Source organism: Theropithecus gelada, chromosome 4 (genome assembly GCF_003255815.1).
Source record: "Theropithecus gelada isolate Dixy chromosome 4, Tgel_1.0, whole genome shotgun sequence".
NCBI lineage: Eukaryota > Metazoa > Chordata > Mammalia > Primates > Cercopithecidae > Theropithecus > Theropithecus gelada.
The window spans coordinates 13,497,592-13,524,113 of record NC_037671.1 but is presented as its reverse complement, the minus strand read 5'-3'; the positions used below and the strand labels follow the sequence as shown (position 1 = coordinate 13,524,113).

The 26,522-nt window shown below is 43.5% G+C and overlaps 2 protein-coding genes across 2 annotated transcripts; one reads left to right on the top strand and one right to left on the bottom strand.

The window, feature by feature from the left end:
• Positions 1-4,357: 4,357 nt before the first annotated feature.
• Positions 4,358-25,043, bottom strand: LOC112623440 (N-acetyllactosaminide beta-1,6-N-acetylglucosaminyl-transferase). The gene is made up of 3 exons (XM_025383875.1): positions 23,463-25,043; positions 7,113-7,116; positions 4,358-4,372 (listed from the first exon to the last, which is right to left on the bottom strand). The coding sequence occupies exon 1, from the start codon at positions 24,423-24,425 to the stop codon at positions 23,484-23,486; it is 942 nt and encodes a 313-aa protein (XP_025239660.1). The 5' UTR covers positions 24,426-25,043; the 3' UTR covers positions 4,358-4,372; positions 7,113-7,116; positions 23,463-23,483.
• Positions 12,074-12,541, top strand: LOC112623442 (28S ribosomal protein S36, mitochondrial). The gene has a single exon (XM_025383876.1). The coding sequence runs from the start codon at positions 12,096-12,098 to the stop codon at positions 12,405-12,407; it is 312 nt and encodes a 103-aa protein (XP_025239661.1). The 5' UTR covers positions 12,074-12,095; the 3' UTR covers positions 12,408-12,541.
• Positions 25,044-26,522: the final 1,479 nt, after the last annotated feature.

Genomic DNA, 26,522 nt, shown 5'->3' with positions numbered 1-26,522 from the left:
GGGTGAGATTGTATCCATTCTGATGGCTTTCCTTGGAAGGGTATTTTTATGTGGTTTGCTTTGTTATTGAAGAAAGTCAAATGACTCAGGGATTCATTCTTAATTATAAAATACAGGGATTTGTTTTTTCCCCAACCTAAGAGTAAGACATGGAAAAGTAGAGAATGCTGGCAGTCCAATTCATTTTGGACAACCTGTTAAGTACAGTTATCCCTTGGAGGACCTCTGAGGATACCAAAGTCCACAGATGCATAAGTCCCTGATATAACATGATGCAGTATTTGCATATAATCTGTGCACAGCCTTTCTTGTACTTTAAATCATCTCTAAATTACTTATAATACCGAATACAATGTAAATGCTGTGTAAACAGTTGTTATGCTGTATTCCTTAGGGAATAATGCCAAGAAGAAAAAAAAAAAAAAAGCCTGTACATGTTCAGTACAGAAGCAACCATTCTTTTCCCCGCCCAAGGATGAATCCGAAGATTTAGGACCTGGGGAAACAATGCTGAGGTTGGGTGAATCCAAGGATTTAGGACCTGGGGAAACAGTGCTGAGGATGGTTGAATCTAAGGATTCAGGACCTGAGGAAACAGAGTGCTGATTGTAATTCTGTTCTGGATGGCCAGGTGGTTTATAATTTTTTTTTTTTTGAGATGGAGTCTTGCTTTATTGGCAGGCTGGAGTGCAGTGGCATGATCTCGGCTCACAGTAACCTCTGCCTCCCGGATTCAAGCAATTCTCCTGCCTCAGCCTCCCTAGCAGCTGGAACTACAGGTGCATGCCACCACGCCCAGCTAATTTTTGTATTTTTAGTAGAGACAGGGTTTCACCATGTTGGCCAGGATGGTCTCGGTCTCTTGACCTTGTGATCCGCCCGCCTCGGCCTCCCCAAGTGTTGGGATTACAGGGGTGAGCCACAGTGCCTGGCCGTAAATGTTTTCTTTTTTTTTTTTTTTTTTACACGATAATGATCATGATACTAACGTGAAGAAAGAAGACACTTCCAAAGCGCATCTTTAACTAAAACAACAATCCTCCCGTAACAAAGACATTCTCCAACTGGATTCCCTGAGGAAAACCCTGCTTCTCCGGGGGCCCAATCATTTTACTTTCTATACCATTCATCTAATTAGCAACAAAAGAAGTTGTTGTCTAGATCACAGAACCCAAAGCATTATTTTAAATTCTCATCTCAGGCTGGGTGCAGTAGCTCACGCCTGTAATCCCAGCACTTTGGGAGGCCGAGACGGGTGGATCACCTGAGGTCAGGAGTTCGAGACCAGCCTGGCTGACATGGTGGAACCCCCATCTCTACTAAAAATACAAAAATTAGCCGGGCTTGGTGGCAGGCACCTCTAATCCCAGCTACTCGGGAGGCTGAGGCAGGAGAATTGCTTGAACCTGGGAGACAGAGGTTGCAGTGAGCCAAGATGGCGCCACTGCACTCCAGCCTGGGTGACAGGAGAGAAACTGCATCTCAAAAGATGAATAAATAAAAAATAAAAATTAAAAAATAGCCAGGCGCAGTGGCTCATGCCTGTAATCCCAGCACTTTGGGAGGCCAAGGCGGGTGGATCATGAGGTCAGGAATTCAAGACCAGCCTGGCCTAGATGGTGAAACCCCGTCTTTACTAAAAATACAAAAATTAGCCAGGCTTAGTGGCAGGCACCTGTAATCCCAGCCACTCGGGAGGCTGAGGCAGGAGAATTGCTTGAACCTGGGAGACAGAGGTTGCAGTGAGCCAAGATGGCGCCACTGCACTCCAGCCTGGGTGACAAGAGAGAAACTGTGTCTCAAAAGATGAATAAATAAAAAATAAAAATTAAAAAATAGCCAGGCACAGTGGCTCATGCCTGTAATCCCAGCACTTTGGGAGGCCAAGGCGGGTGGATCATGAAGTCAGGAGTTCAAGACCAGCCTGGCCAAGATGGTGAAACCCCGTCTCTACTAAAAATACAAAAGTTAGTCAGGCATGGTGGCGGGCACCAGCAGTCCCAGCGACTCAGGAAGCTGAGGCAGAGAATTTCTTGAACCTGGGAGGCGCAGGTTTCTGTGAGCCGAGATCGCACCATTGCACTCCAGCCTGGGCAACAGAGCAAGACTCCATCTCAAAAAATAATAATAAATAATAATAATAATAATTTAAAAATAAAAAGATAAATTATCATCTCAGAGGTGGGAAAGAAGTTTAACATGCAGAATTTTAAAGACCCAGGCAGCAAGTCCAGAGGTGGTCTTGCCATCTGTGTGAGCTGGTGTAATCTGCACCTGATTTTGATGCAGCAAAGTTACCATGGAAACACTTCCTGGATGCTGAATGATGCCAAGCAAATACTTGCAAAAGACTGTATACAACGTATTTAAATAGGCAAATGTTAAGGCACATGTGGCTAGGGGCAGTCTTCTATTAGCATACATCTAGCAATTGGAAATATGAAAATCCTGACATTTGGGGCCTTGGAAAATGAAAAATAAGTTGCCAAAAATAGGTCATGGCCAATGAACATCTCAAGACAAGACTTACTACTGAATTTACCTGTGGAAATTGTTTAACACTGGGAGGGTGACTGACTCATTAATTGGGTTACCAAAACATTGGTCTCCACAACTGTCAGCCATATTGTCTGTAGCTTGAGGATAAGGATAGTACTGATCAGTGGATTGCAAACTTTACTTTTACATCTCATCACCTGGAGGAGCTGTAGAAATACAAGTTACAGGGCCCTAAGAGTTCAGTAGGTTCCAGGTGAGTTTAATAATTTACATTTCTGACAAGTGTGGTGGCTCACACCTATAATCCCAGCACTTTCGGGAGGCCGAGAGAGAGGATTACTTGAGCTCAGGAGTTTGGGACCAGCCTGAGCAACATAGTGAGACCTTGTCTTTACAAAACCATTAAAAAGCCAGGCACAGTGGTGCATGCCACCTACCTGGGAGGCTGAGGTGGGAAGATCACTTGAATTTGGCAGGTCAAGGCTGCAGTAAGGCACGATGGTGCCGCCGCACTGTAGCCTGGGTGACAAAGCAAGATCTTGTCTCAATAATAATAATAATAATAATTTGCATTTTGGTCCCAGATAAAGCTGAAAGTACTCATCCTAGGACCAAAGTTTGGGAGTCAAGGAACCAGAGACCAAAATTATTTGATTTTTTTTTCCTCAATGACGCCATCTCTACTTTCCCTATAACTAATATATTGTAAGGAAAAAAAAAAATGTTAGGCCAGACGCGGTGGCTCATGCCTGTAATCCCAGCATTTTGGGAGGCCAAGGCGAGTGGGTCACCTGAGGTCAGGAGTTCAAGACCAGCCTGGCTTACACGGCGAAACCCCATGTTTACTAACAATACAAAAATTAGCCAGGCATGGTGGTGGGCGCCTGTAATCCCAGGTACTCGGGAGGCTGAGACAGGAGAATCGCTCAAACCCAGGAGGCAGAGCCCAGATTGTGCCACTGCACCCCAGCCTAGGCAACAAGAACAAAACTCCGTCTCAAACAAACAAACAAAAAAATGGGGTAAACAGTACTGTACAATTTGGAAATACTTTATAAACATGAACTTAAATGATGGATAATCTAACCACTACAGCAAAATTTACTATGGAAAACTAATTGGTGGCAGTAGTGGGAGAAAATGAATACACAAATACCTGGTGCTTATCTTTAAATGAGAGAAACCCTGGTTATGAGTCATCTCCCAAACGCCATCTCTAATTACTATACACAGCAACCACATCTGGGCACAATCCATATTTTACAAAATACAGAACAGAATTATTTAACAATGAACACTGCTGCATTGAGTAGTGGACATAAGCTGAATTCGAAAAGGGTGTAAGAAAAGGATTTTAAAAAAGAGAGAGCTACTCGGGAGACTGAGGCAGGAGAATCGCTTGAGCCTTGGAAGTGAATGTTGCAGTGAGCCCAGATTGTGCCACTGCACTCCAGCCTGGGTGACAGAGCGAGAACCTCTCTCAACAAAAGAGAGAGAGAGAGAGAGAGAGAGATTGAGAGAGAAAGGAAGTAAGGCAGAAAATGCCAACTTAATTCATGAAGATATGGAGCAACGGGAATCCTCATGCCCTGATGGAGGAGTGTGAATTGGTATGACAACGTTGAAAAACCAACAATGTCTACTAAAGTTGAGCGTATCTATATCCTATGACTCAAAATTCCATTCTCCAGTATTTATTCAACAGAAATGCAGTATATTCATCAAAAGCCACCTAAGTCAAGATTCGCTGTGGCCATATTCATAATAGAGCCAAACTGGAGACTGTGGTGGGCATTCCACCAACAGCAGGGTTTCACAGCCTTGGCACTATAGGCATTTTGGGCTGGAAAATGCCGTGTTGTAAGGGCTGTGTGTTGTGGGATGTGCTGCCCTGTGCGTTGTAGGATGTTGAGGGGCACCCCTGGCCTCCACCCACTAATACCAGTAGCACTTTTGCTTCCCTCCCTCGACCTCTGACAACCAAAAGTGTCTTCATGCCAGGCGCAGTCGCACACGCCTGCAATCCCAGCACTTTGGGAGGCTGAGGCACGTGGATCACGAGGTCAGGAGTTCAAGACCAGCCTGTCCAACATGGTGAAACCCTGTCTCTACTAAAAATACAAAAGTTAGGTGGGCGTGGTGGCAAGAGCCTATAATCCCAGCTACTCAGGAGGCTGAGGCAGAGAATTGCTTGAACCCAGGGGGTGAAGGTTGCAGTGAACTGAGATTACACCACTGCCTTCCAGTCTGGGCGACAGAGCGAGACTTCATCTCAGGAAAAACAAAACAAAACAAAAAAACCTCTTCAAATATGGGTTCTTCTCTCTATGCAGCAATGAGAATGAATGAAGAAGAAATGCAACTGCCTGCAACAAAAAAGGTGAATCTCACAAACATAATGTTGAACAAAAGCAAGCCAAAGAGAAAAAATAAACGCATGCTGTATATTTCCACTTATATGAAGTACAAAAACAAGGTTTTATATATCTAGATTATACCAGGAGTGGGAGGCGGCTGCCCTGGCAAGTGGAGTGGATGGTAATAACCGTGTACCAGGAAAGTATGAGTGACGACACTGAGAGCTGGCATTAGGTGCTAGACTCAGAGGGTCACTGGTGTTTGCCCCCAGTGACTCAGGTAGCAATGGCTGACCTGAGACCTGAATGTGAACGGCTTGGCTCCCAAGCTCTTGCTCTTTTGTGCGTCCTTTTGCAGTGCCCTTTCTGGGACGCCCAGGAACATCTTGGTGTCAGGGCCCAGATCTGCTTCATGGAAAAATCCTGAGACATAAGGAGAACTGTGGTGTTCGCTTTCATTTATTTATTTTTAACTTTTTAGAGAGAGAGTGTCTCATTCTGTTGCCCAGGCTGGAGGGCATGGAGTGCAGTGGCAAGATCTTAGCTCACTGCAGCCTCCAACTCCTGGGCTCAAGTGATCCTCCTGTTTCAGCCTCCCAGATTTTGATCTCTAAATACCATTCTCTATTCAATAGAACCAGGGCTTCCTTCTTGGAGAGAATGGCTGATTGCAAGACTGGGGCAGGTTAAGTGCAGGATCAGCTTGGAACATCTGTGCCAAAAAGAATCACGGGGACTTGTTGAAAGAACACACAAGCCAGCTTGAACAGGCTTTCACTGGCCAAGTCTGGAACAATTTGAGCAGTAAAGTAAGTAAAAAGAGTAATGGATTATAACCCATTGAATAAATAGAAATCTAACTCCCTGGAGATATAAATAAATAAGCCAACACACAGAAGAAGAGATGGCTCTACCTTATAGTTGAATGTCAACTAATAAACATAGAAGAAGGATGAATTTTATTTAAAAATCATGATTTGGTAACTATCACAGTAAAAATTGAGTCAGGCAAGATCCAATGAATGGCAAAACTGGGGAATGATTATTTGATAAATAGGATATCTACTTAGTAATAAATAAAAACACTTCCTAGCTTTTCACTGAAGAAATGTGTCAGGTACTATCTTAGGCAACTGATAAAAAGTCATCATCATCATAAGGCTCTACAGCATTATTTTTGCCATATCTTTGCCTAAAAGGTATAACCTAAATCTAATCATGAGAAATCACCAGAGCTGCACTCTTCAAAAATGAGAAGATCTTAGAAGACAAAGACAGACTGAGAAATTGTTCCAAACTGGAGAGATATGATGGCCAAGTTTAGCTCAAGATTCTTGATCAGATCCCAGATTCGTGAAGGACGTGATGAGTATAACCATGCATACTGGAATAGGGTCTGTGGATTAAATAGTAATGCTACTATCACTTGATAGTTGTACTGTGGTTACGTGGGGGTGGGTGTCTTTGTTGCTAGGAAATATGCTTTGAAATATTAAGGGATAACTTGCAAATAGTTTAAGAAAAATATATGAATAAGAGAGAGGGGAGAATATGATTAGGCAAGTGTACAAAATATTATGGTTTGGGAAACATGGGTAAAAGGTATACGAGAGCTCCTTATACTATTCTTGTAAGTATAGTAAGTTTGAACTAGTTTAAAATAAAAGGTTGAAGGAAATCTTTGTGATCTCGGGATGGCAAAAATTTCTTAAGGTAGGACATAAAATCATGAACCACAAAAGAAAAAAAAAGTGTAATGATTCCATAAAGCATATTTTTATATGTGGATGGGTATGTCATAGATTACCAACATATTATTAATGTTGATTATCTCTGGAAAAAGGATGTATACAGAGAAGGATGAGGAAGTATGGACATGTTTTATTTTTCTTAATCTTTTGTGTACTATTTAAATTTTTAAAATAAGGATATACTACTTTCATAAAAACCAGCTTTAAAATATAAATAATAAATAAAAGGTTGAAAACCTCTCTGAGATCTTTCAACATTTTATAGATCTTCAAAGAGCAGTATTTTCTTTTCTTTCCTTTTTTTTTTTTAAGACGGAGTCTCACTCTGTCACCCAGGCTAGAGTACAATGGCGCGATCTTGGTTCACTGCAACCTCCACCCCCTGGATTCAAGCGATTCTCCTGCCTCAGCTTCCTGAGTAGCTGGGATTACAGGCACCCACCACCACGCCTGGCTAATTTTTTTTGTATTTTTGGTATAGACAGGGTTTCACCATATTGGCCAGGCTGGTCTCAAACTCCTGACCTCAGGTGATCTGCCCGCCTCGGCCTCCCAAAGTGCTGGGATTACAGGCATGAGCCACCGCGCCTGGCCAATATTTTCATTAAATAAGTTGCATAACTTACAGGAACTTCAGAGAAGCAGTATGTAGATTAGAATGAACATGAATTAGGGGTGAAACACACTTAGATGAAGTAATTTTACCTTTTGAAGCCTCAGCTTCCTCATCTGCAAATTGGAGATAATAACCATGTTCCTCAGAGGTTTTCTGTGAAGTTCAGATGAGTTAACCAAATAAAGCATCAGTATTAGTCTCTCTGCTCTCTCTTTGATAAAATATTTGTCCTATAGAATTTCCTCTTTAGAAAACATTTACATTCCCATCAACAAAACGGTGCCAGTGTTAGAGTTGCCTAGGTTGTCTGATTGATAGAAATTGTCTGACTCAAAAAAATTAACATAGGATATTTATTAAAATGTGATTCCACCTAAAGATCGATACTCTATTAACAGATATGGCTCTTCCCTACCTTTTATGACCAAATGGAAACTGCCTTTCTGATATTTTGAAATCTAGTGTTTAACGTGGGATGAGTTATTCAGTAAGGAAGTGCTTTTCAATGATGACACATACTGAAAACAATTAAAGTTGACCCTTGGCAAATATTTATTTACAATCAATTGCTTACTTTATTGTAATAACACAGTATATAATTGTTACTGGTAAAGCTTCCGGTCAACAGCAGGGTTTTTTTGTGGTTTTTTTTTTTTTTTTTTTTTTTGAGATGGAGTCTCACTCTGTCGCCCAGACTGGAGTGCAGTGGCATGATCTCGGCTCACTGCAACTTCTGCCTCCCAGGTTCAAGCAATTCTCCTGCCTCAGCCTCCCAAGTGGCTGAGACTACAAATGCACACCACCATGCCCGGCTAATTTTTTTATATTATAGTAGAGATGAGGTTTCACCATATTGGACAGGCTGGTTTCGAACTCCTGACCTCGTGATCCGTCCGCCTCAGCCACCCAAAGTGCTAGGATTACAGGCATCAGCCAATGTGCCCAGCCAACAGTAGGTTTTTAGTAGTTAAGTTTTTGGGGAATCAAAAGCTATACATAGGTTTTTGGCTACACAGGGGTTCAGTGGGCCTAACCCCCACATTGTTCATTGGTCAACTGCATTTGTCTGACACCTGCGGTTAGAATGGACACAGCTGCTCTCAGCCAGAGGTATCTGGCCAAAAGGTTTCAACTGCCCTGGGTTTTGCCTGCCATATATGCTGCTGAGACCAAAGTGTAGCCTGTCTGTAACCCAGTCCCAGCACGTCAGCATGCACAGACATGGCAGGGAAGCTCAGCAGTGAGGCATAAAGAACAGCAAAAGAGGCTGCCTTACAGAAATCAGTTTAAGAAGCTAAAAACACACATTGGGAAAAAATTACACATGGGGAAAAGATCAAGTCATTTCTAGCTGCCCTTGGAACTAGACCCTGAAACCTCTGGAACAACTCCAAGTTTCTACTTTCAGGCCCCACATCTTGTCAACAGTGACCTATCATTGTAACTGATTTCATTCCTTAACCTTGCCTTTTCTTTAATTTCATTTCCCCTGCCATCTTAACCATCCCTTGTACTGCTTGGGAGCTGAAAAGCAAGGAAGCCTTACGCCCTACTCCACTGCTGGCTTTTGCCTGAAGACACTTGAGTCTCCCAGACCAGGACTAAACTCGGGAAAGTCACGAGAACAGCTAAAAACAGCTTCGCATGGCTCAGTACTTGAATGGAAAATTCTACAAGGGTGACTGATTTACCCTTCATGAAAACTGTTATGATTTTTCACCAAGGCACGAAAGAGGTTAGGATTGCAACGATCATAGGAATTTGAAGTTCACTTTATTCCTAATAAGGAGAAAACTAGAGACACATTTATGAATCCTTCAAGGTAAAAACAAAAGAACATGAAACCCTGTTAGACACTCCTAAATTTGTCAAGCTCAGGAACACAAAAGGTAGTATTTAAAGCAGCAAAAATCACTAAGGAAGTTTGGAGTGAGCCGGCTTGATGTGGATTTAAACAAAACTCCTAAGTTTCTAGGTGGTCAAATGTACATAGCAGAGACCAATGAGCACCCACAAAAATGGAGACCACAGCCAAGGGACAGCTCTTGCAAAATGGAAAAAAGCCAAAAAAGTAAAAGCAAAAAGCACCAACTAGGACTTCAGCACAAACCCTTCAGCTCATCATGCAAGAGCTGAGAGGAAAAGGATATAGACTCGAAACACAAGATACAGTTTTATTAGAAAGGAGGGAGCTGTACCCACTTGATTCTTAAAAAGAGGGATGATGGTTTACATAAAATCGCAGAAAAGGAATCGAATCACAGTAACTACATATTAGGATTAAATTAAATTGCTTTGTTTATTTGTTTATTTATTTTCCCAGCAGCTCTCTGACCATCCCATTTATTTATTTATTTATTTATTTATTTATTTAGAGACAGAGTTTTTGCTCTGTCGCCCAGGCTGGGGTTCAGTGGTGCAATCTCAGCTCACTGCAACCCCTGCCTCCCAGTTTCCAGTGATTCTCCTGCCTCAGCCTCCCAAGTAGCTGGGATTACAGACGCCCACCACCACACCTGGCTAATTTTTTGTATTTTTAGTGGAGACGGGGTTTCGCCATGTTGGCCAGACTGCTCTCGAACTCCTGACCTCAGGTGATCTGCCCGCCTCCACCTCCCAAAATGCTGGATTACAGGTGTGAGCCACTGCACCCGGTCCCATTAATTAATTGATTTAATGTTTTATTTTATTTTATTTTGTTTTATTTTATTTTATTTATTTATGAGATGGAGTCTCACTCTGTCACCCAGGCTGGAGTGCAGTGGGGTGATCTCAGTTCACTGCAACCTCTGCCTCCCAGGTTCAAGCAATTCTCTACCTCAGCCTCCCGAGTAGTTGGGATTATAGGAGCCTGCCACCACACCCGGCTAATTTTTTTTGCATTTTTAGTAGAGATGGGGTTTCACCAAGTTAGTCAGACTGGTCTTGAACTCCTGACCTCGTGATCCACCTGACTTGGCCTTCCAAAGTGTTGGGATTACAGGGCTGAGCCACCATGCCCGGCCTATTTTATTTTATGAGACGGAGTCTTGCTGTCGCCCAGGCTGGAATGCAGTGACTTGATCTCGGCTCACTGCAACCTCTGCCTCCTGGGTTCCTGCAATTCTCCTGCCTCAGCCTCCCAAGTAGCTGGGATTACAGGCGTACACCACCACGACTGGCTAATTTTTGTATTTTTACTAGAGATGGGGTTTCACCATATTGGCCAGGTTGGTCTCGATCTCCTGACCTCAGGTGATCCGCCCACCTCAGCCTCCCAAAGTTCTGGGATTACAGGCGTGAGCCACCAGGCCCGGCCCATTTATTTATTTTTTAAATGAGTCTTAGCTATTTTCTTGGTCATAGGATTTAGGAGTTACAGACCTAAACTAACATTTTGTCCATATAGTGTGTCCTTTTTTTTTTTTTTTTTTTTTTTTTTTGAGACGGAGTCTTGCTCTGTCACCCAGGCTGGAGTGCTGTGGCCGGGTCTCAGCTCACTGCAAGCTCCGCCTCCCGGGTTCCCGCCATTCTCCTGCCTCAGCCTCCCGAGTAGCTGGGACTACAGGCGCCCGCCACCTCGCCCGGCTAGTTTTTTGTATGTGTTTAGTAGAGACAGGGTTTCACCGTGTTAGCCAGGATGGTCTCGATCTCCTGACCTCGTGATCCGCCCGTCTCGGCCTCCCAAAGTGCTGGGATTACAGGCTTGAGCCACCGCGCCCGGCCTAGTGTGTCCTTAATTCAATGTCAGACAATTTCATCTCCTAATAGACCCCATTTAAAATTCAAATGTAATCATCTTGACACTGACACTTACTAGCTGGGTGTCCTTGGGCAAGTAATACAAACTCCATATCCCAGTGTCCTCAGCGATTGCAACAATCTTAATTCAAAGAAATAATGTCCAAAGGGCACTTGGTCCTCTTCTAAGAAAATATATCAAAGGCCAACAAGTACATGATGTCCAACATCGTTGTTAATTAGGGACATGCTAATCAGAACTATAAGAGGATACCACTTCACACTCACTAGAAGGGCTAAACTAAAAAAGATAGACAATAACAAGTATTGGCAAGGATGTGAGAAAATTGGAACCCTCATACACTGCAGGTGGGCATGCAAGATGTTGCAACCCGTTGGAAAACAGTTTAGCAGTTCCTTAAAATGTTAAGTATAGAATTAACATAGGAAGCTGGGCGCAGTGGTTCACACCTGTAATCCCAGAACTTTGGGAGGCTGAGGCAGGCGGATCATTTGAGATAAGGAGTTCAAGACCAACCTGAACAACATGACAAAATCCTGTCTACTAAAAATACAAACAAATTAGCTGGGTGTGGTGGTGTGTTCCTGTAGTCCCAGCTACTTGGGAGGTTGAGGCACGAGAATTGCTTGAACCTGGTGGCAGAGGTTGCAGTGAGCCAAGATGACACCACCGCACTTCAGCCTGGGTGACAGAGTGAAACTCTGTCTCAATTGGAAAAAAAAAAAAAAAAGGTCAGGCGTAGTGGCTCACACCTGTAATCCCAGCAATTTGGGAGGCTGAGGCCGGTGGATCACTTGAGGTCAGGAGTTCGAGACCAGCCTAGCCAAAACGGTGAAACCTCGTCTCTACTAAAAATACAAAAATTATCCAGGCATGGTGGCATATACCTGTAATCCCAGCTACTTGGGAGGCTGAGGCAGGAGAATCGCTTGAACCCGGGAGGTGGAGGTTGCAGTGAGCCAAGATCGTGGCGTTACACTCCAGCCTGGGCAACAAGAGTGAAACGCTGTCTCAAAATTCAAAAAAAAAAAAAAAAAAGAATTAACATAGTGACCAGCAGTTTCACTCTTGGTGTCTACCCAGGAGAAATGAAAACATGTGTCCCCGGGAAACTGCCCCTTCTAGGGGTCATGATGGGCAGCAAGATGGCGTCTGCCAGTAGGGTCGTTCAGGTAGTCAAACCACACACTCCATTAATAAGGTTTCCTGACAGAAGAGACAATCCTAAACCCAATGTATCGGAAGCTTTGAGATCAGCAGGGCTACCATCTCACTCTTCTGTAATTTCACAACATTCTAAGGGAAGTAAATCACCAGATTTGTTGATGTATCAGGGTCCACCAGATACTGCAGAAATAATAAAAACATTACCTCAGAAATACAGAAGGAAACTTGTGTCTCAAGAAGAAATTGAATTTATCCAACGTGGAGGTCCTGAATAACCATGGTGGCTGCTGTTTGTCATCAGACAATAGAATTGTCTGTACAATAAAGGACTTCCAAAATGACAGATGAGAAACTGTATATTAAACACCTTTAATAAATACTATGAAAAAAATGAAATATAGAAAATTTAGATGGACACTTGTATTTCCTAATTTATGTATCTTGGTCAGCTTCTCCACAAGCTTACCTAATTATTTATACACTTTATACTTATTAAAGTATACATTTAAAAAAAAAAAAAAAAAAGAAAACATGTGTCCCCACAATGACTTGTTCAGGAATGTTCACAGCATCATTCTTCACACAGCCAAAAGTAGAAACAACCCAAATGTCCATCAATGGTTGAAAAAATAAACGTGGTATATCCATACAATGGAACAGCATCCATTCCTACAAAAAGTGAAATACTGATTCACGCTATAACACGGATGAATCTAAAAAACATGGCAGTAAGTAAAAGGAGCCACACATGAAAGAAAGCGTATTGTATGATTCAGTTAATATGAAACATCCGGAAATGGCAAATCCATAGAGCCAGAAAAGTAGGGGTTGGGTGTGGAAATGGGAGGTGGTCATGAGGTTTCTTTGTGTAGTGATAAAATGATTCTAAATTAGCCTGGGATCATGGTTGCATAACTGTAAAGGCACTAAAAATCATTACATTGTACACTTAAAATGAGTGAGTTTTATGGTATGTAAATTATACGTCATAAATTTTACACTATGCAAATTATATCTCAATAAAGCTGTTACCTTTAAGAGAGGAAAAGGCCATCAGTTTAGTGCCTGGCATTGTAAGAACTTATGGGATGATGATGACTGGCAAGCCTTCTAGAAAGGCTGTATGGTGTTTAAAACTGGGGCTGGAAACAGCTGTAACTCTGTCAATCTGTTGTAGATTCTGTCAGTGACTTGGACGGTAGAAACCTATTTTTTTTTTCTTTTTTAATTTCACATTGCAGGTCTTATTAGCAGAAAACTGCTGTATTTGTATGAAAGCAACAACACAATTTATTTCATACTAGCAACATAAGGTGAATTTGAATTCAATCTGACACCAAGCTTTGTGTGGGTTGAGGCTCACAAAGATATAAAGCTCCCTACTCTCCAAGACTCTGCTTTCTGGCAGCAGCAACAGATGATTAAACCGCAAACCCTAACAAAAGTGACAACAAAAAGTACTTGGGGCACAAAGGACAAACTGCTCTGCCTGGGAGTAGGGGCTTGTCAATGATTCAGGAGCAAGAGCAACTCAACTGGATCCTCAAAGACAACCAGGATTTTTGCAGGCCAAGAAAAGCCTAGGGGGAAAACTGGCTCAAAGGCAAAGAGTTCTGTTTGAATTCCCTGAATTGAATTCAGAGTCCCTTGAATTCCCTGCAATTACACAATTACCTGCCAAATCAACTACTTCAACTACATTTTCTGAATATTTTAAATCACATCCTCTCAGGGCCAAAATAACTCTGCTAAATTCCCTTAATTAATGATTTTACTTTTTTAGACCTGAACTAAAACATACAGGAATTTGACCCAGCAATCTCTTAGACCCAAAGGAATATAAATCATTCTGTCATAAAGATACATGCACACATATTTTCATTGCAGCACTATTCACAATAGCAAAGGCATGAAATCAATCTAAATGCCCATCAATGATAGAATAGATAAAGAAAATGTGGTATATATACGCCATAGAATACTATGCAGCCATAAAGAGGAACGAGATCATGTCCTTTGCAGGGACATGGATGAAGTTGGAAGCCATTATTCTCAGCATACTAACGCAGAGACAGAAAACCAAACACCACATGTTCTCATAAGTGGGAGCTGATTGATGAGAACTTATGGACACATGCAGGGGAACAACACACACTGGGGCTGGTGGGGGACGTGGCGGGAGGGAGAGCATCAGGAAGAAGAGCTAATAGAGATGCTGGGCTTAATACGTAGGTGATGGGATGATCTGTGCGGTAAACCACTGTGGCACACGTTTACCTATGTAACAAACCTGCACATCCTGCACATGTACCCCTGAACTTAAAATCAAAATTGAAAGAACAAAAGCAACATACAAACTCAGTCCTCAAATGCATGCAGGGTAACTGATACTGACCCTAGCAATCAGTTGACTGACAACTCCCAAAGGCAGCCCACACTCCCAAGCGTGTTTGCTAATGGATTTAGCATAGGTGGCAGCAAAGGATGTTTGTCCTTTGGAAAAGTTGGTGGAGGTGATGAGGGAGCTGGGGTTTAGGTTTAAGAATCCCACCCTGTCGACTGCTTAAAAGCAGAGCTAGAATTGAAAAATCAGAAAATAAACTTCCTGTAATGCTGAAGGGGAATTTTCTCCATTTGTAGAGAACATTTTATTAGACACGCAGACCATTTCTCTCCCTTGTCTTCATTCCTCATGCAAAGTGATATTGGAAGCCCGCTCAGTGATGAAGCTGGATAAAAGTCTAGGTCCTGGGCCAATCATTCGGTTGCATGCTCACATTTGGTGTGTTGATGGTGGGGGGTGGGCAGGGCCCCGGCGTAGAGGGGACTGAGATTCACAAATAGTTAAGATGCAATGGAGGAGGCGCTGCAAGAGAAGTGTGGATAAAGTCGGGGCAGGGGAGCTGCTTCTGCAGGAGTGTAAAGCAGCTGAGGCAGTGACTTTTCAACTGGATCTTGAAGAGAACTGATGAGATGAGAATGAGCAGCAAAGATAAAGAGTATTCCAAGGTGGGCCTGTAATTCCAGCACTTTGGGAGGCCGAGGCGGGTGGATCACGAGGTCAGGAGATCGAGACTATCCTGGCTAACACAGCGAAACCCCGTCTCTACCAAAAATACAAAAAATTATCTGGGCGTGGTGGCGGGCGCCTGTAGTCCCAGCTACTCGGGAAGCTGAGGCAGGAGAATGGCGTGAACCCAGGAGGCAGAGCTTGCAGTGAGCCGAGATCGCGCCACTGCACTCCAGCCTGGGCGACAGAAGGAGACTATCTCTCAAAAAAAAAAAAAAAAGATAATGAGTATTCCAGAACAAAAAGACAGCATGAACAAGGTTGTGGAGGCCATTGGCTTCAAACCAGTCTAAAGTGAGAAGCCTGGCGAGGTAGGAGGCTTTAGTCACAGAATGCTGCTTCCCGGTACAAGACTACAGACAGGTGATATTGCTAAGAAGAATTATACCCGAGGGGACCTCTGCAGCCACATACCTAATTTATTCCCGTCCCTCCCTCCCTCCTTCCCTCCCTACCTTCCTTCTTTTTCCTTCTTCCTTTTCTTTTTTTCTTTCTTTCTTTCTTTTCTTTCTTTCTTTCTTTCTTTCTTTCTTTCTTTCTTTCTTTCTTTCTTTCTTTCTTTCTTTCTTCCTTTCTTTCTTTCTTTCTTTCTTTTCTTTCTTTCTTGCTTTCTTTCTCTTTCTTTCTTTCTTGCTTTCTTTCTCTTTCTTTCTTTCTTGCTTTCTTTCTCTTTCTTTCTTTCTTTCTTTCTTTCTTTCTTTCTTTCTTTCTTTCTTTCTTTCCTTCCTTCCTTCCTTCCTTCTTTTTCTTTTCTTTTTTTTTTTTTTGAGATGGGGTCTCACTCTGTCACCAAGACTGGAGTGCAATGTCATAACCACCCCTCACTGCAGCCTCAACCTCCCATGCTCAAGTGATCCTCCTGCCTCAGCCTCCCAAGTAGCTGGGATTACAGGCATGCACCTCCAAACCCAGCTAACTTTTATATATTTTGTAGAGATGGAATTTCACTATGTTGCCCAGGCTGGTCTCAAGCAATCCTCTGATCCTCCTGCCTTGGCCTCCCAGTGTTGGGATTACAGGCATAAACCATCACGCCCCTCCTCACATACCTGATTTCTAACAAAAAATTAGACCTTACACTTTCAAAACCAAATGTAAGTGGGTTTTGTTTTTTGTTTTAGTTGCACATAGAATTTTTAGAATAGTAACATTAAAACCTCAAAAATCAACACCTGAGAAGTTCATCTGTTGTCTCTAAATTTAATGAGTTTCTATGATGTGCCAGGTATAGTTTGCATGCTTTCTGATCCTTCAACAGTCCTACAAAGAGATATTTTATCCCCAGGATATAGATGAAGACTCAGGCTCAGTGAAATGAGTTAAAGTTAAAGAGAGATGAGGGCCGGGGCGCAGTGGCTCATGCCTGTAATCCCAGCACTCTGGGAGGCTGAGGTGGGCAGATCACCTGAGTTAGGATTTGAGACCAGCCTGATCAACATGGAGAAACACCGTCTTTACTAAAAAGGCAAAAAATTAGCCAGGCGTGGTGGCGCATGCCTGTAATCCCAGCTACTCGGGAGGCTGAAGCAGGAGAATCACTTGAACTTGGGAGGCAGAGGTTGCAGTGAGCCGAGATCGCGCCATTGCACTCCAGCCTAGGCAACAAGGGCGAAACTCCATCTCAAAAAAAGAAAAAAAAGAGAGATGGGTGAGCTGTAGAGACAGGCTTTAAATTCAGGCCTGTTTGTTTCTAAACCCCACCAGTGAGTGTGAGCTGCCTTCTAACTCTAATAGAGAGTAAACAAATCTTTAGACTATTTTTCCAACCCATTTACCAGTCCACTTAAATCTTAAATGCATTCTAATTGATGTCATCTGACTATACTCCAGCTGGGCCCAACCCTTAATTTTTTCTTTCTCATCAATCTACTTTTAGCTTCCTCAGTATAAAATTAAGATAGGTCCCCATAGGAAGAAACACTATTTTTTGGTTTTAAAAAGGAAATTGCTACCTGAAGGAGCAACAGAATATTAAAACAGGGTCACATCTCTGATTATTCCTCTGAGATCCGAGAAGATGGTGTAATTGGCAAAGCAAAACTATTCATATATATTAACATTATTATGGAAGCCATTTTCGATGGTAATATATATGGATATATAAAATGCATATAAATCCATTAAACTACATATTGGGGCAATTTCTGATCTGGGGAAATTACAATCTTTTTATAAACTCAATAAAATGTCAAAATCATTAGCAGTCCTCAGTTGTGCTGTGTCACTTTATGACTTTCAGCAACTAAACCTGTTATTCCAGAACAAAACATAGATGCCATCAGATCTATCAGGGTTTATATTTAAGGTGTCATGGGTATGAATTCAGGAAAGAATAAAGAGAGTCCCTGACTTATATGAGTTCAACTTATACATACATATATATATATATATTTTTTTTTTTTTTTTGAGATGGAGTCTCGCTCTTGTTGCTCAGGCTGGAATGCAATGTTGTGATCTCAGCTCACTGCAACCTCCACCTCCGAGGTTCAAGCTATTCTCCTGCCTCAGCCTCCCAAGTAGCTGGGATTACAGGCGCCCACCATCATGCCCGGCTAATTTTTGCCTTTTTAGTAGAGACTGGGTTTCACCATGTTGGCCAGGCTGGTCTCGAACTCCTGACGTCAGGTGATCTGCCTGCCTCAGCCGCCCAAAGTGCTGGGATTACAGGCGTGAGCCACCCCACGTGGCCATTAAATGCATTTTTGATTTCTGGTATTTTCAACTTGCAATGAGCTGGCAAGGAGGAAGAAGAAAGTAAAGATAAGAGTGTGAGCTACAGAATGCCCAAAGAACAAACTCAGTGATCAGTGAAGAGGGTAGACAAAGATAAGATCACTTGCAGGTTAAACTCTTCCTTTCTTATTCTAGGGAAGTGATAAAACTAATGCCATTGTTTTCTTGATCATCTACCTATTTAAAAAATGAAGTCTGTCAGGCCATTTACCACCTTCCTAAGAAACCGTGTTTCCCTGAGAAGAGCTCACAGGTGGCCAGGCATGGTGGCTCATGCCTGTAATCCCAGCACTTTGGGAGGCCGAGGTGGGCGGACCACCAGGTCAGGAGTTCGAGACCAGCCTGGCCAACATGGTGAAACCCTGTCACCTCTACTAAAAAGGCAAAAATTAGCCAGGTGTGGTGGTGGGCACCTGTAGTCCCAGCTACTCAGGAGGCTGAGGTAATAGAATCGCTTGAACCCGAGAAGCAGAGGTTGTAGTCCCAGCTACTCGGGAGGCTGAGGCAGGAGAATCACTTGAACTCAGGAAGTGGAGGTTGCAGTGAGCTGAGATCACGCCACTGCACTCCAGCCTGGGTGACAGAGCAAGACTCCATCTCAAAAAAAAAAAAAAAAAGAAAGAACTCACAGGTGTCCCAACTCTCTGATTTCCTTTTCTAGAAGTTGACAAAAGTCGGTATTTCTGGCAGATATAAAAAACAAAGATTGCTTAAGCAGAACTAATAGTAAAAATCCCCACATTTTCCTCCCCTTCAAGTCTGTCCATTCGCCCAGCATCTCAGAAGTTCTGTGCGCACGATTGGTTGGGGGAATAGCAATTCCCTCTGCACGCAGTAAGACCCCAGCCACATCCCTGGGGATAAAGGATGAGTTCCCAAGACCACCTTGATTCGGATCTGCCCTTCTCTGCTCCCAAAGTTGCATCTCTCAAGGTCTTGGCACCTGCAACCTCAGCATTGCATTTTTACATATAGAGGGACTAACGGGATATACCAGCCTCAAACAGTGACAAAGAGTCAGGCCAGTATGGACTCTACAGCAAATAGAAATACCATGAGCCACCCACATTTAGGGTTCAGGGGAAGATGTCTGCCATGGAATATCAACAGGGCCGGTCCACAGGCTGGCTCCAGGGGAAAAACAAATTGGAAGCAGGGAGGGTCTGTCTTCCGGGCCCTCAATCACCTGCGAGGTATCTTCCTTTCTCTATTCCTTCCCCTTTGGACACCTTGGCACTCTCCCATGGAGTTATCTGCAAAATATTGCTTCTTAGCAAGTGAAACAGAAATCACTGGTCAGTTTTGAAATGTGTAAAATCCAAGGCACACATGACCAATGGAATAAACTCACTGAATGTCCCTATCACAGGCAGAGCCATCCAACCCAGAGGATCCAACTCAGGAGGAAAGTGGGAGGTGGATGAATTTGCATCTTGGGCTTATAAATGGAAATCATCCACAGCTGAATCAGACAAGAAACTAAAAGGCATACCATCTTGTTGTGGACCAGATTAAGGGTAAAAGACGGAAATGAGGAGAGGAAATAAGGAGGGCAGGAAGCCCTAATTTCACAACAGCTAGTGAGGCTTCTTGGACATCTTTAAAGCCATATGTGAACTCCCTTTCTGTAACACTGTTCTCCTCATGGGCACCTTCACCTGAGCAGGCCATGCAGAGAGTCTTATCCTCTGAGAGGCCTCCAGATGACCTGCTGCTTCTTAAGGGACCTCTTAGGTACAGGGGATGGACCATGTTTTTTTTTGTTTGTGTTTCTGAGACGGAGTCTCGCTCTGTCCCCCAGGCTAGAGTGCAGTGGCACAATCTCGGCTCATTGCAACCTCCGCCTCCCAGGTTCAAGCGATTCTCCTGCCTCAGCCTCCTGAGTAGCTGGGATTACAGGTGTGCACCACCACACCTGGTTAATTTTTGCATTTTTAGTAGAGACGGGGTTTCACCATGTTGGCCAGACTGGCCTCGAACTTCTGACCTCAGGAGATCCCTGCCTCAGATTCCCAAAGTGTTGGGATTGCAGGCGTGAGCCACTGTGCCCGGCCCCATGTTTTGCTTTGCTTGCTTATTTATTTATCCATTTTTTGAGACAGAGTCTCACTCTGTTGACCAGTCTGAGTGTAGTGGTGCTACTGCAGCTCACTCTACCCTCAACTTCATGGGCTCAAGCAATCCTCCTGCTTCAGCTTCTCCAGTAGCTGAGACTACAGGTGCATGCCACCATGCCTGGCTATTTTTTTATTTTTCTGTAGAGACAAGGTCTCTGTGTTGCCCAAGCAAAGCTTGAGACTCCATCTTAAAAAAAAAAAAAAAAAGAGCAGCATGGAATCTGGCAGATACCAGGGGAAGACATAAGAAGTAGAAGCCACAGGGTGGAGGAGCCCATAAACCAGGAGAGGCGCTGAAGCACAGGCAAGAATTTCAAATAAAGTAAAAGAAGCAGGCAAAGCAAGACCAGCAGAGGTGGAGACTCTGCGACATGAGGATGGCCAACATCTCAGTGCCGCTAGGGCAGCAGAGCCTGACTACTATACCAGCAATGAGGATGCAAGGTCCACCTCCCCTGCCTGTGGTCACAGCCACACGCCACATGCAGAAGTGATATTTCAAATTGAGTTAAATAAAATACACTCTTTTTTCTTTTTGAGACAGAGTCTTGCTCTGTCGTCCAGGCTGAAGTACCATGGCATGATTTCGACTCACCACAACCTCTGCCTCCTGGTTCCCTAAATCGCTGAAGCGATTCTCCTGCTTCAGCCTCCCGAATAGCTCACGTTACAGGCATAAGCTACCACGCCTGGCTAATTTTTTGTATTTTTAGTAGAATTGGGGTTTCACCTTGTCGGCCAGGCTGGTCTCAAACTTCTGACCTCAAGTGATCTGCCTGCGTTGGCTCCCCAAAGTGCTGGGATTACAGGTGTGAGCCACCACACCCAGCATAAAATACGTTCTTTAAATTCATATCATTTGCTTCTTTTTACTTCTTTTAATGTGGCTCCTGGAAAATCTAAACTTTGATTTTAGATGTATGGCTCCCATTGTAGCATTCCTGTTGTGCAGTGCTGTTCTCCCTTCCCATGAGACCACTTCAGTTGTGAGATGTTTTTCTGGACTAGTTACTTTATTTTTTTAATTTCTGTTTTTAAGACGGAGTCTCACTGTGTCACCCAGGCTGGAGTGCAGTGGCGTGCTCTCGGCTCACTGCAACCTCCGCCTCCCAGGTTGAAGTGATTCTCCTGCTTCAGCCTCCCGAGTAGCTGGGATTACAGGCACGTGCCACCACGCCAGGCTAATTTTTGTATTTTTAGTAGAGACAGGGTTTCACCATGTTGGCCAGGTTGGTCTTGAACTCCTGACTTCAGGTGATCCACCCGGCTCGGCCTCCCAAAGTGCTGGGATTACAGGGGTGAGCCACAGCGCCTGGCCTGGACTAGTTACTTTGGAGAATCCTAATCATAATCCCTCAATCACTATAATCAGTTGGAACAATATCAAATGTCCCTTGCATCCCCTGCCAAAAAAAAAAAACACGAAACTGCAGTTCATACACATCAACCAGAAGGACCCTTACAATGGACAATGGCTCAGATCGCCACATAGTAGGAGTAATAATTAAACAGAGAAGTGGGGCTTTCACTTCCCTTACTCTGGACACTACAATTCTATTTAAACAGCTCTGTGCTTTCCCCATGACTTTCCTGAGCCGTAATTTCTTTTGATCACTACACTTCCCCTTCTGGCTCTAAGAAAATCACAGATTTAAAGAGAATTCTAAGCCTGTGAAGCTTTGTATGCCAATATCTAAAACAAGCACCTGCAATGGTTTGCACTCCTGGCTGTACACGAGAATCACTCAGAAACTGTACAAATATCAATAGTTAGGTCTTGCCCCAAGGAGGGAAACAGGCCCTGGCTTAGGTATTTTTAGAAGCCCCAGATGATCACAATGTGCATCCGGGGTTGAACCAGCAATCCAAAGAAACCATGACTGTGATCTTCATATGGATTCCAGTTACTTTTTCCTTTGAACTGCAAATATGAATTCTTATTTTGAACTGAACTAGCAGAACTAAATTGGTTCACTGTAAACAACTTGAGATGATTCAAAAATCATTTGGAACTTGGACCAAAGGAGAGATGGAGTTGATTTAGCAACAATAGAGACCTAATTGAAAGTCAACCTAAAAAGAACATCAGGCTTAGGAGACCTGGTTTATAATTGGTGCATATGCTTACTTACTAGCTGTGGGATCTGAGCACATCATGTAATCACATTGAAGTTTCTTCATCTATAAAATGGAGGCACTGGTCTAGAAATCTTTTTTTTTTTTTTTTTTTGAGACATAATCTCCCTCTGTCACCCAGGCTGGAGTGCAATGACGTGATCTCGGCTCACTGCAACCTCTACCTCCCGGGTTCAAGCGATTCTACTGCCTCAGCCTCCTGAGAAGCTGGGATTACAGGCACGCGCCACCACACCTGGCTAATTTTTGGTATTTTTAGTAGAGATGGGGTTTCACCATGTTGGCCAGTCTGGTCTCGAACTCCTGACCTTGTGATCCACCCGCCTCGGCCTCCTAAAGTGCTGGGATTACTGGTGTGAGCCACCGCGCCCAGCCTAGAAATCTTTAAGGTGCATTAAGGTTTGTCTTTTTTTTTTTTTAACTTCTCGAAAAAAAATAGAGACAATGTCTCACTATGTTGCCCAGGCTGGTCTCAAACTCCTGGCTTCAAGAGATCCTCCTGTCTCAGCCTTCCAAAGCACTGGGATTATAGGCATGAGCCACTATGCCTGGCCATGCTTTAAATTTTTGATTCAAGACCAGAAAAGAGCTTGCAAATAAAAAAATTAAAAGTTGTATCTTGCTCCCATTTCGAAAGGATGGGCGCTTCAACAGAGACAAAAATATTATTGAAGTGTTCAAATTGTCATTCAAATTTTATTTATCATACTTATTCCTGATTTTAAATGCATTACGCTTAAAGGAGAATAAGGTTTATTTATTTATGTATTTATTTATTTATTTAGAGACAGAGTCTCGATCTGTCACCCAGGCTGAAGTGCAGTAGCACAATCTTGGCTCACTGCAACCTCTGCCTCTTGGGTTCAAGCGATTCTCCTGCCTCAGCCTCTCCAGTAGCTGGGATTACAGGCGTGCACCACCATGCCTGGCTAATTTTTTTAGTATTCTTAGTAGATACATGGTTTCACCATGTTGGTCAGGCTGCTCTCAAACTCTTGACCTCAAGTGATCCACCTGCCTCCGCCTCCCAAAGTGCTGGGATTCCAGGCTTGAGCCACCGTGCTCGGCCACGTTTTTATTTATATGGCCAGTGTTCCTTCAATCTTTCGTCCCGTGAACAGAGCGGTTCACAAGAGTGGGTGATATAACACATCTCCATTTTACCATTTTACAGATGAAAGGCTTTTTTTTAATTTGACATTTAGAACTGTAAAGAAGTTTGTTCCATTTTTTCCACTCTTTTCAAAGCAACTTGTTCAGTATTGACCATGCAGTGTTTTTCGTAAAAATAAAAGTTAAGAGACGTACGTACCGGGAATCCTGTTGAGTGTCACCCAGAAATGTTCGTCGGGGCTGTAGGTGTCCTTGGACCAGGAGAGTAAGTCAAGTGCGAGCTGGTCTTGGAGGACAAAGTTAGCAAAGTCCCTTGTGAGAGCTACATAGGCCGTGCCAAAGTAAATCACCATGTCATGAGGAGGAGGAGTTTTTAATTTTGTTGTTTTAATCACATAGGAATTTTTGTGGTCTAACAGTTCTTGGTGGACGTATTTAGTCCGTCCAACAGCATGGTCAGGAGGCAGCACCCCTGGGGTGATATTTCTCCCTTTAAATCTCTTCAGATACTGAACTATTTCCCTGTTGGTTTTCAGGGGAAAGTCTTGCCCGCAGGTGTTGATGACATACTTCCAGGGAACCTCAGAGGCCACAAGGTCTTCCAGGCAGTTCAGGTCAGCCTGGAGCCTGGAGATCCCCCCATAGACGACTGACTCCTTCTTGGAAGCCAGAAAAGCATTTGGGAAGCAGCCAAGTAACTGTTTCACTGCACCTTTAAAGGCATCCGTCGCCTTCTGATCCAGGTGCACACAGTACACATTCTGGGGCATATAAATCGCCCTGAAGAGCCTCTCAAAAGTGCCAAAGTCTTTGTGGATTGTCACTGTGTAAGCTAAAGGGAACCCAGCCTCTTCTTCGGAGAGTGTTTCTGTTACATAGTGGCTTCGAACCATGTACTCATAGCAGGTAGCTTCATCAAGGGTAGTTTTCAATGCATTTTCTGTTGGGTAAAAAACTTTCCCCTCAAAAATCTGATGACAGGCTTCTGCTAACAGTGAAGCATTGGAGAGCGCTGCCCTCAGAAAACGTTTATTCTCCCATAACTCAGTATTGTAAACAAATACAAAAATCAGGGCAGAAATAAGAGACCCGCTAAAAAGACAGTGCTTCCAAGAGCCCATCATTCACAACCAGGAAATGAGTAAAAGATCTCTCTCTTAAGATAGGATCAGAGTGTAGATCTATTTAACTTACATTTTCTCCACGTTCCGAAATCATCCTCTTGATGGCTGAAGCTCTGGTCTGGCTGTTCCCCGTCCCTTCAGTTCACAGTCCTAGTCCTTTTTCTTTCTTCTTCCCCTCTTCATTTACCACTAGGCTGCATTTTCACTTTTCTTAGACACATTTCTGAAGTGGCTCCTTTGCATTTGGCTTGCCTGTTCTCCCGCTAACCTGCAACCTGTGTCTACACAAAAACAAATGTCCTCAGAGAGGTTCTGATTCCGGGTAGTCCACCTGTTCCCACCGTGAAATCGCAAGTGGATGAGGTGACCATTCTGCAAGTCATCGGCTCTAAGACCTTAACCTCAGCCTCTTCTCCCGGCCAGAGTCTAGTAACTGTGTCCCCTCCCCTGCTTCCTGTTAATCATTGTGTTCAACAGCCTGAGTTTGTTTGCTTAAACTGCGCTGCCAAGTTAAGAGCTTCAGTTTAAAGCATGTGAATACCGCCTGGAGTTATATTCTGTCAATAAATACATAGTGCTTTAAAAAAATTCCTTAACCCTGTCTTTTTCCACAGCCACACTTCGTTCTCCCCATTGGCTGGGTATGCTATACGGCATAGTATATGACTGGCTATTGGGCTAAATTCTTTCCAGGGCTCAATTTTGTCTGCTGCTGCGTAAAGTCCTTTAAAAGGCACATTAATTAGCAAGCTTACCTTACCACTGAACTTACTGCACAAAGTGACTGTGGCACTCTGATGAATAAAGGCTAACTTCTTTTTTAAAACAACAAAATAACTAACAGCCCATCAGCACCCAAAATTGCATAGAGGCTAATATCAGTGAATTTCAAGTTTATTTTGCCCTGGTCCACATAGGATGCAGACAGAGAACCCTGATGCTTAGAGGAAGGAGAGAAGAGCATCTCAGTTTTGAATGCTCCTGAACTTTAGGAGAGAGGCTCTTACGTCCAGATTTACAAATGCTTTAAAGGAGGTGTAAAAAATGAGAATAATTTTACTACCATAGATCAATTGTGAGAATAAAATGACATAACATATACAGAGTCCATCACCGTGTCCAGGAACAGATTGGGGTGGTAAATAAGCGTGAAATTGTACCAGAGTAAACAAGAAGCCCGTTCACACACACACGCACACACACATGTGCATACACACACACACATGCATACACATGTACCCCTCACCCCACATTCATACTTCTAGTAAATGACACAATTACCACCTCTCCTTTGAAATCTTCTTACTCTTCCCTTACTCCCTCCTCTGTGAGCCCATGCCAATCAGATTATACATCTAAAACAGCAGCGAGGCAGGGCGCGGTGGCTCAAGCCTGTAATCCCAGCACTTTGGGAGGCCGAGACGGGCGGATCACGAGGTCAGGAGATCGAGACCATCCTGGCTAACACGGTGAAACCCCGTCTCTACTAAAAAATACAAAAAATTAGGGCGTGGTGGCAGGCGCCTGTAGTCCCAGCTACTCGGGAGACTGAGGCAGGAGAATGGCATGAACCCGGGAGGCGGAGCTTGCAGCGAGCTGAGATCCGGCCACTGCACTCCAGCCTGGGCGACAGAGCGAGACTCTGTCTCAAAATAAATAAATAAATAAATAAATAAATAAATAAAACAGCAGCGATGAGTTTTGTGTGATGTGGTAGTCAGCTGCACCCGGTGTGAAAGCATGTTCCATTTGCGCCGAGCTCACGTATTCCTCATGTTTCTAGCTCCTAGCATTGTCTGTGTGTAGTAGACAATCAACTTTTAATTTAATTTAATTTAATTTTATTTTTTTATTTTTTGAAACAGAGCTTCACTCTCATTGCCCAGGCTGGAGCACAATGGCGCGATCTTGGTTCACTGCAACCTCCGCCTCCCAGGTTCAAGCGATTCTCCTGCCTCAGCCTCCCAGGTAGCTGGGATTACAGACACCTGCCACCATGCCCGGCTAATTTTTGTATTTTTAGTAGAGACAGGGTTTTACCATTTTTGGGCAGGCTGGTCTCAAACTCCTGACCTCAGGTGATCCACCCACCTCAGC

Bases quoted from the DNA above. Each gene is read 5' to 3' on its own strand.
- LOC112623442 (XM_025383876.1), top strand. From the start codon at position 12,096: ATGATGGGCAGCAAGATGGCGTCTGCCAGTAGGGTCGTTCAGGTAGTC.
- LOC112623440 (XM_025383875.1), bottom strand. From the start codon at position 24,425: ATGATGGGCTCTTGGAAGCACTGTCTTTTTAGCGGGTCTCTTATTTCT.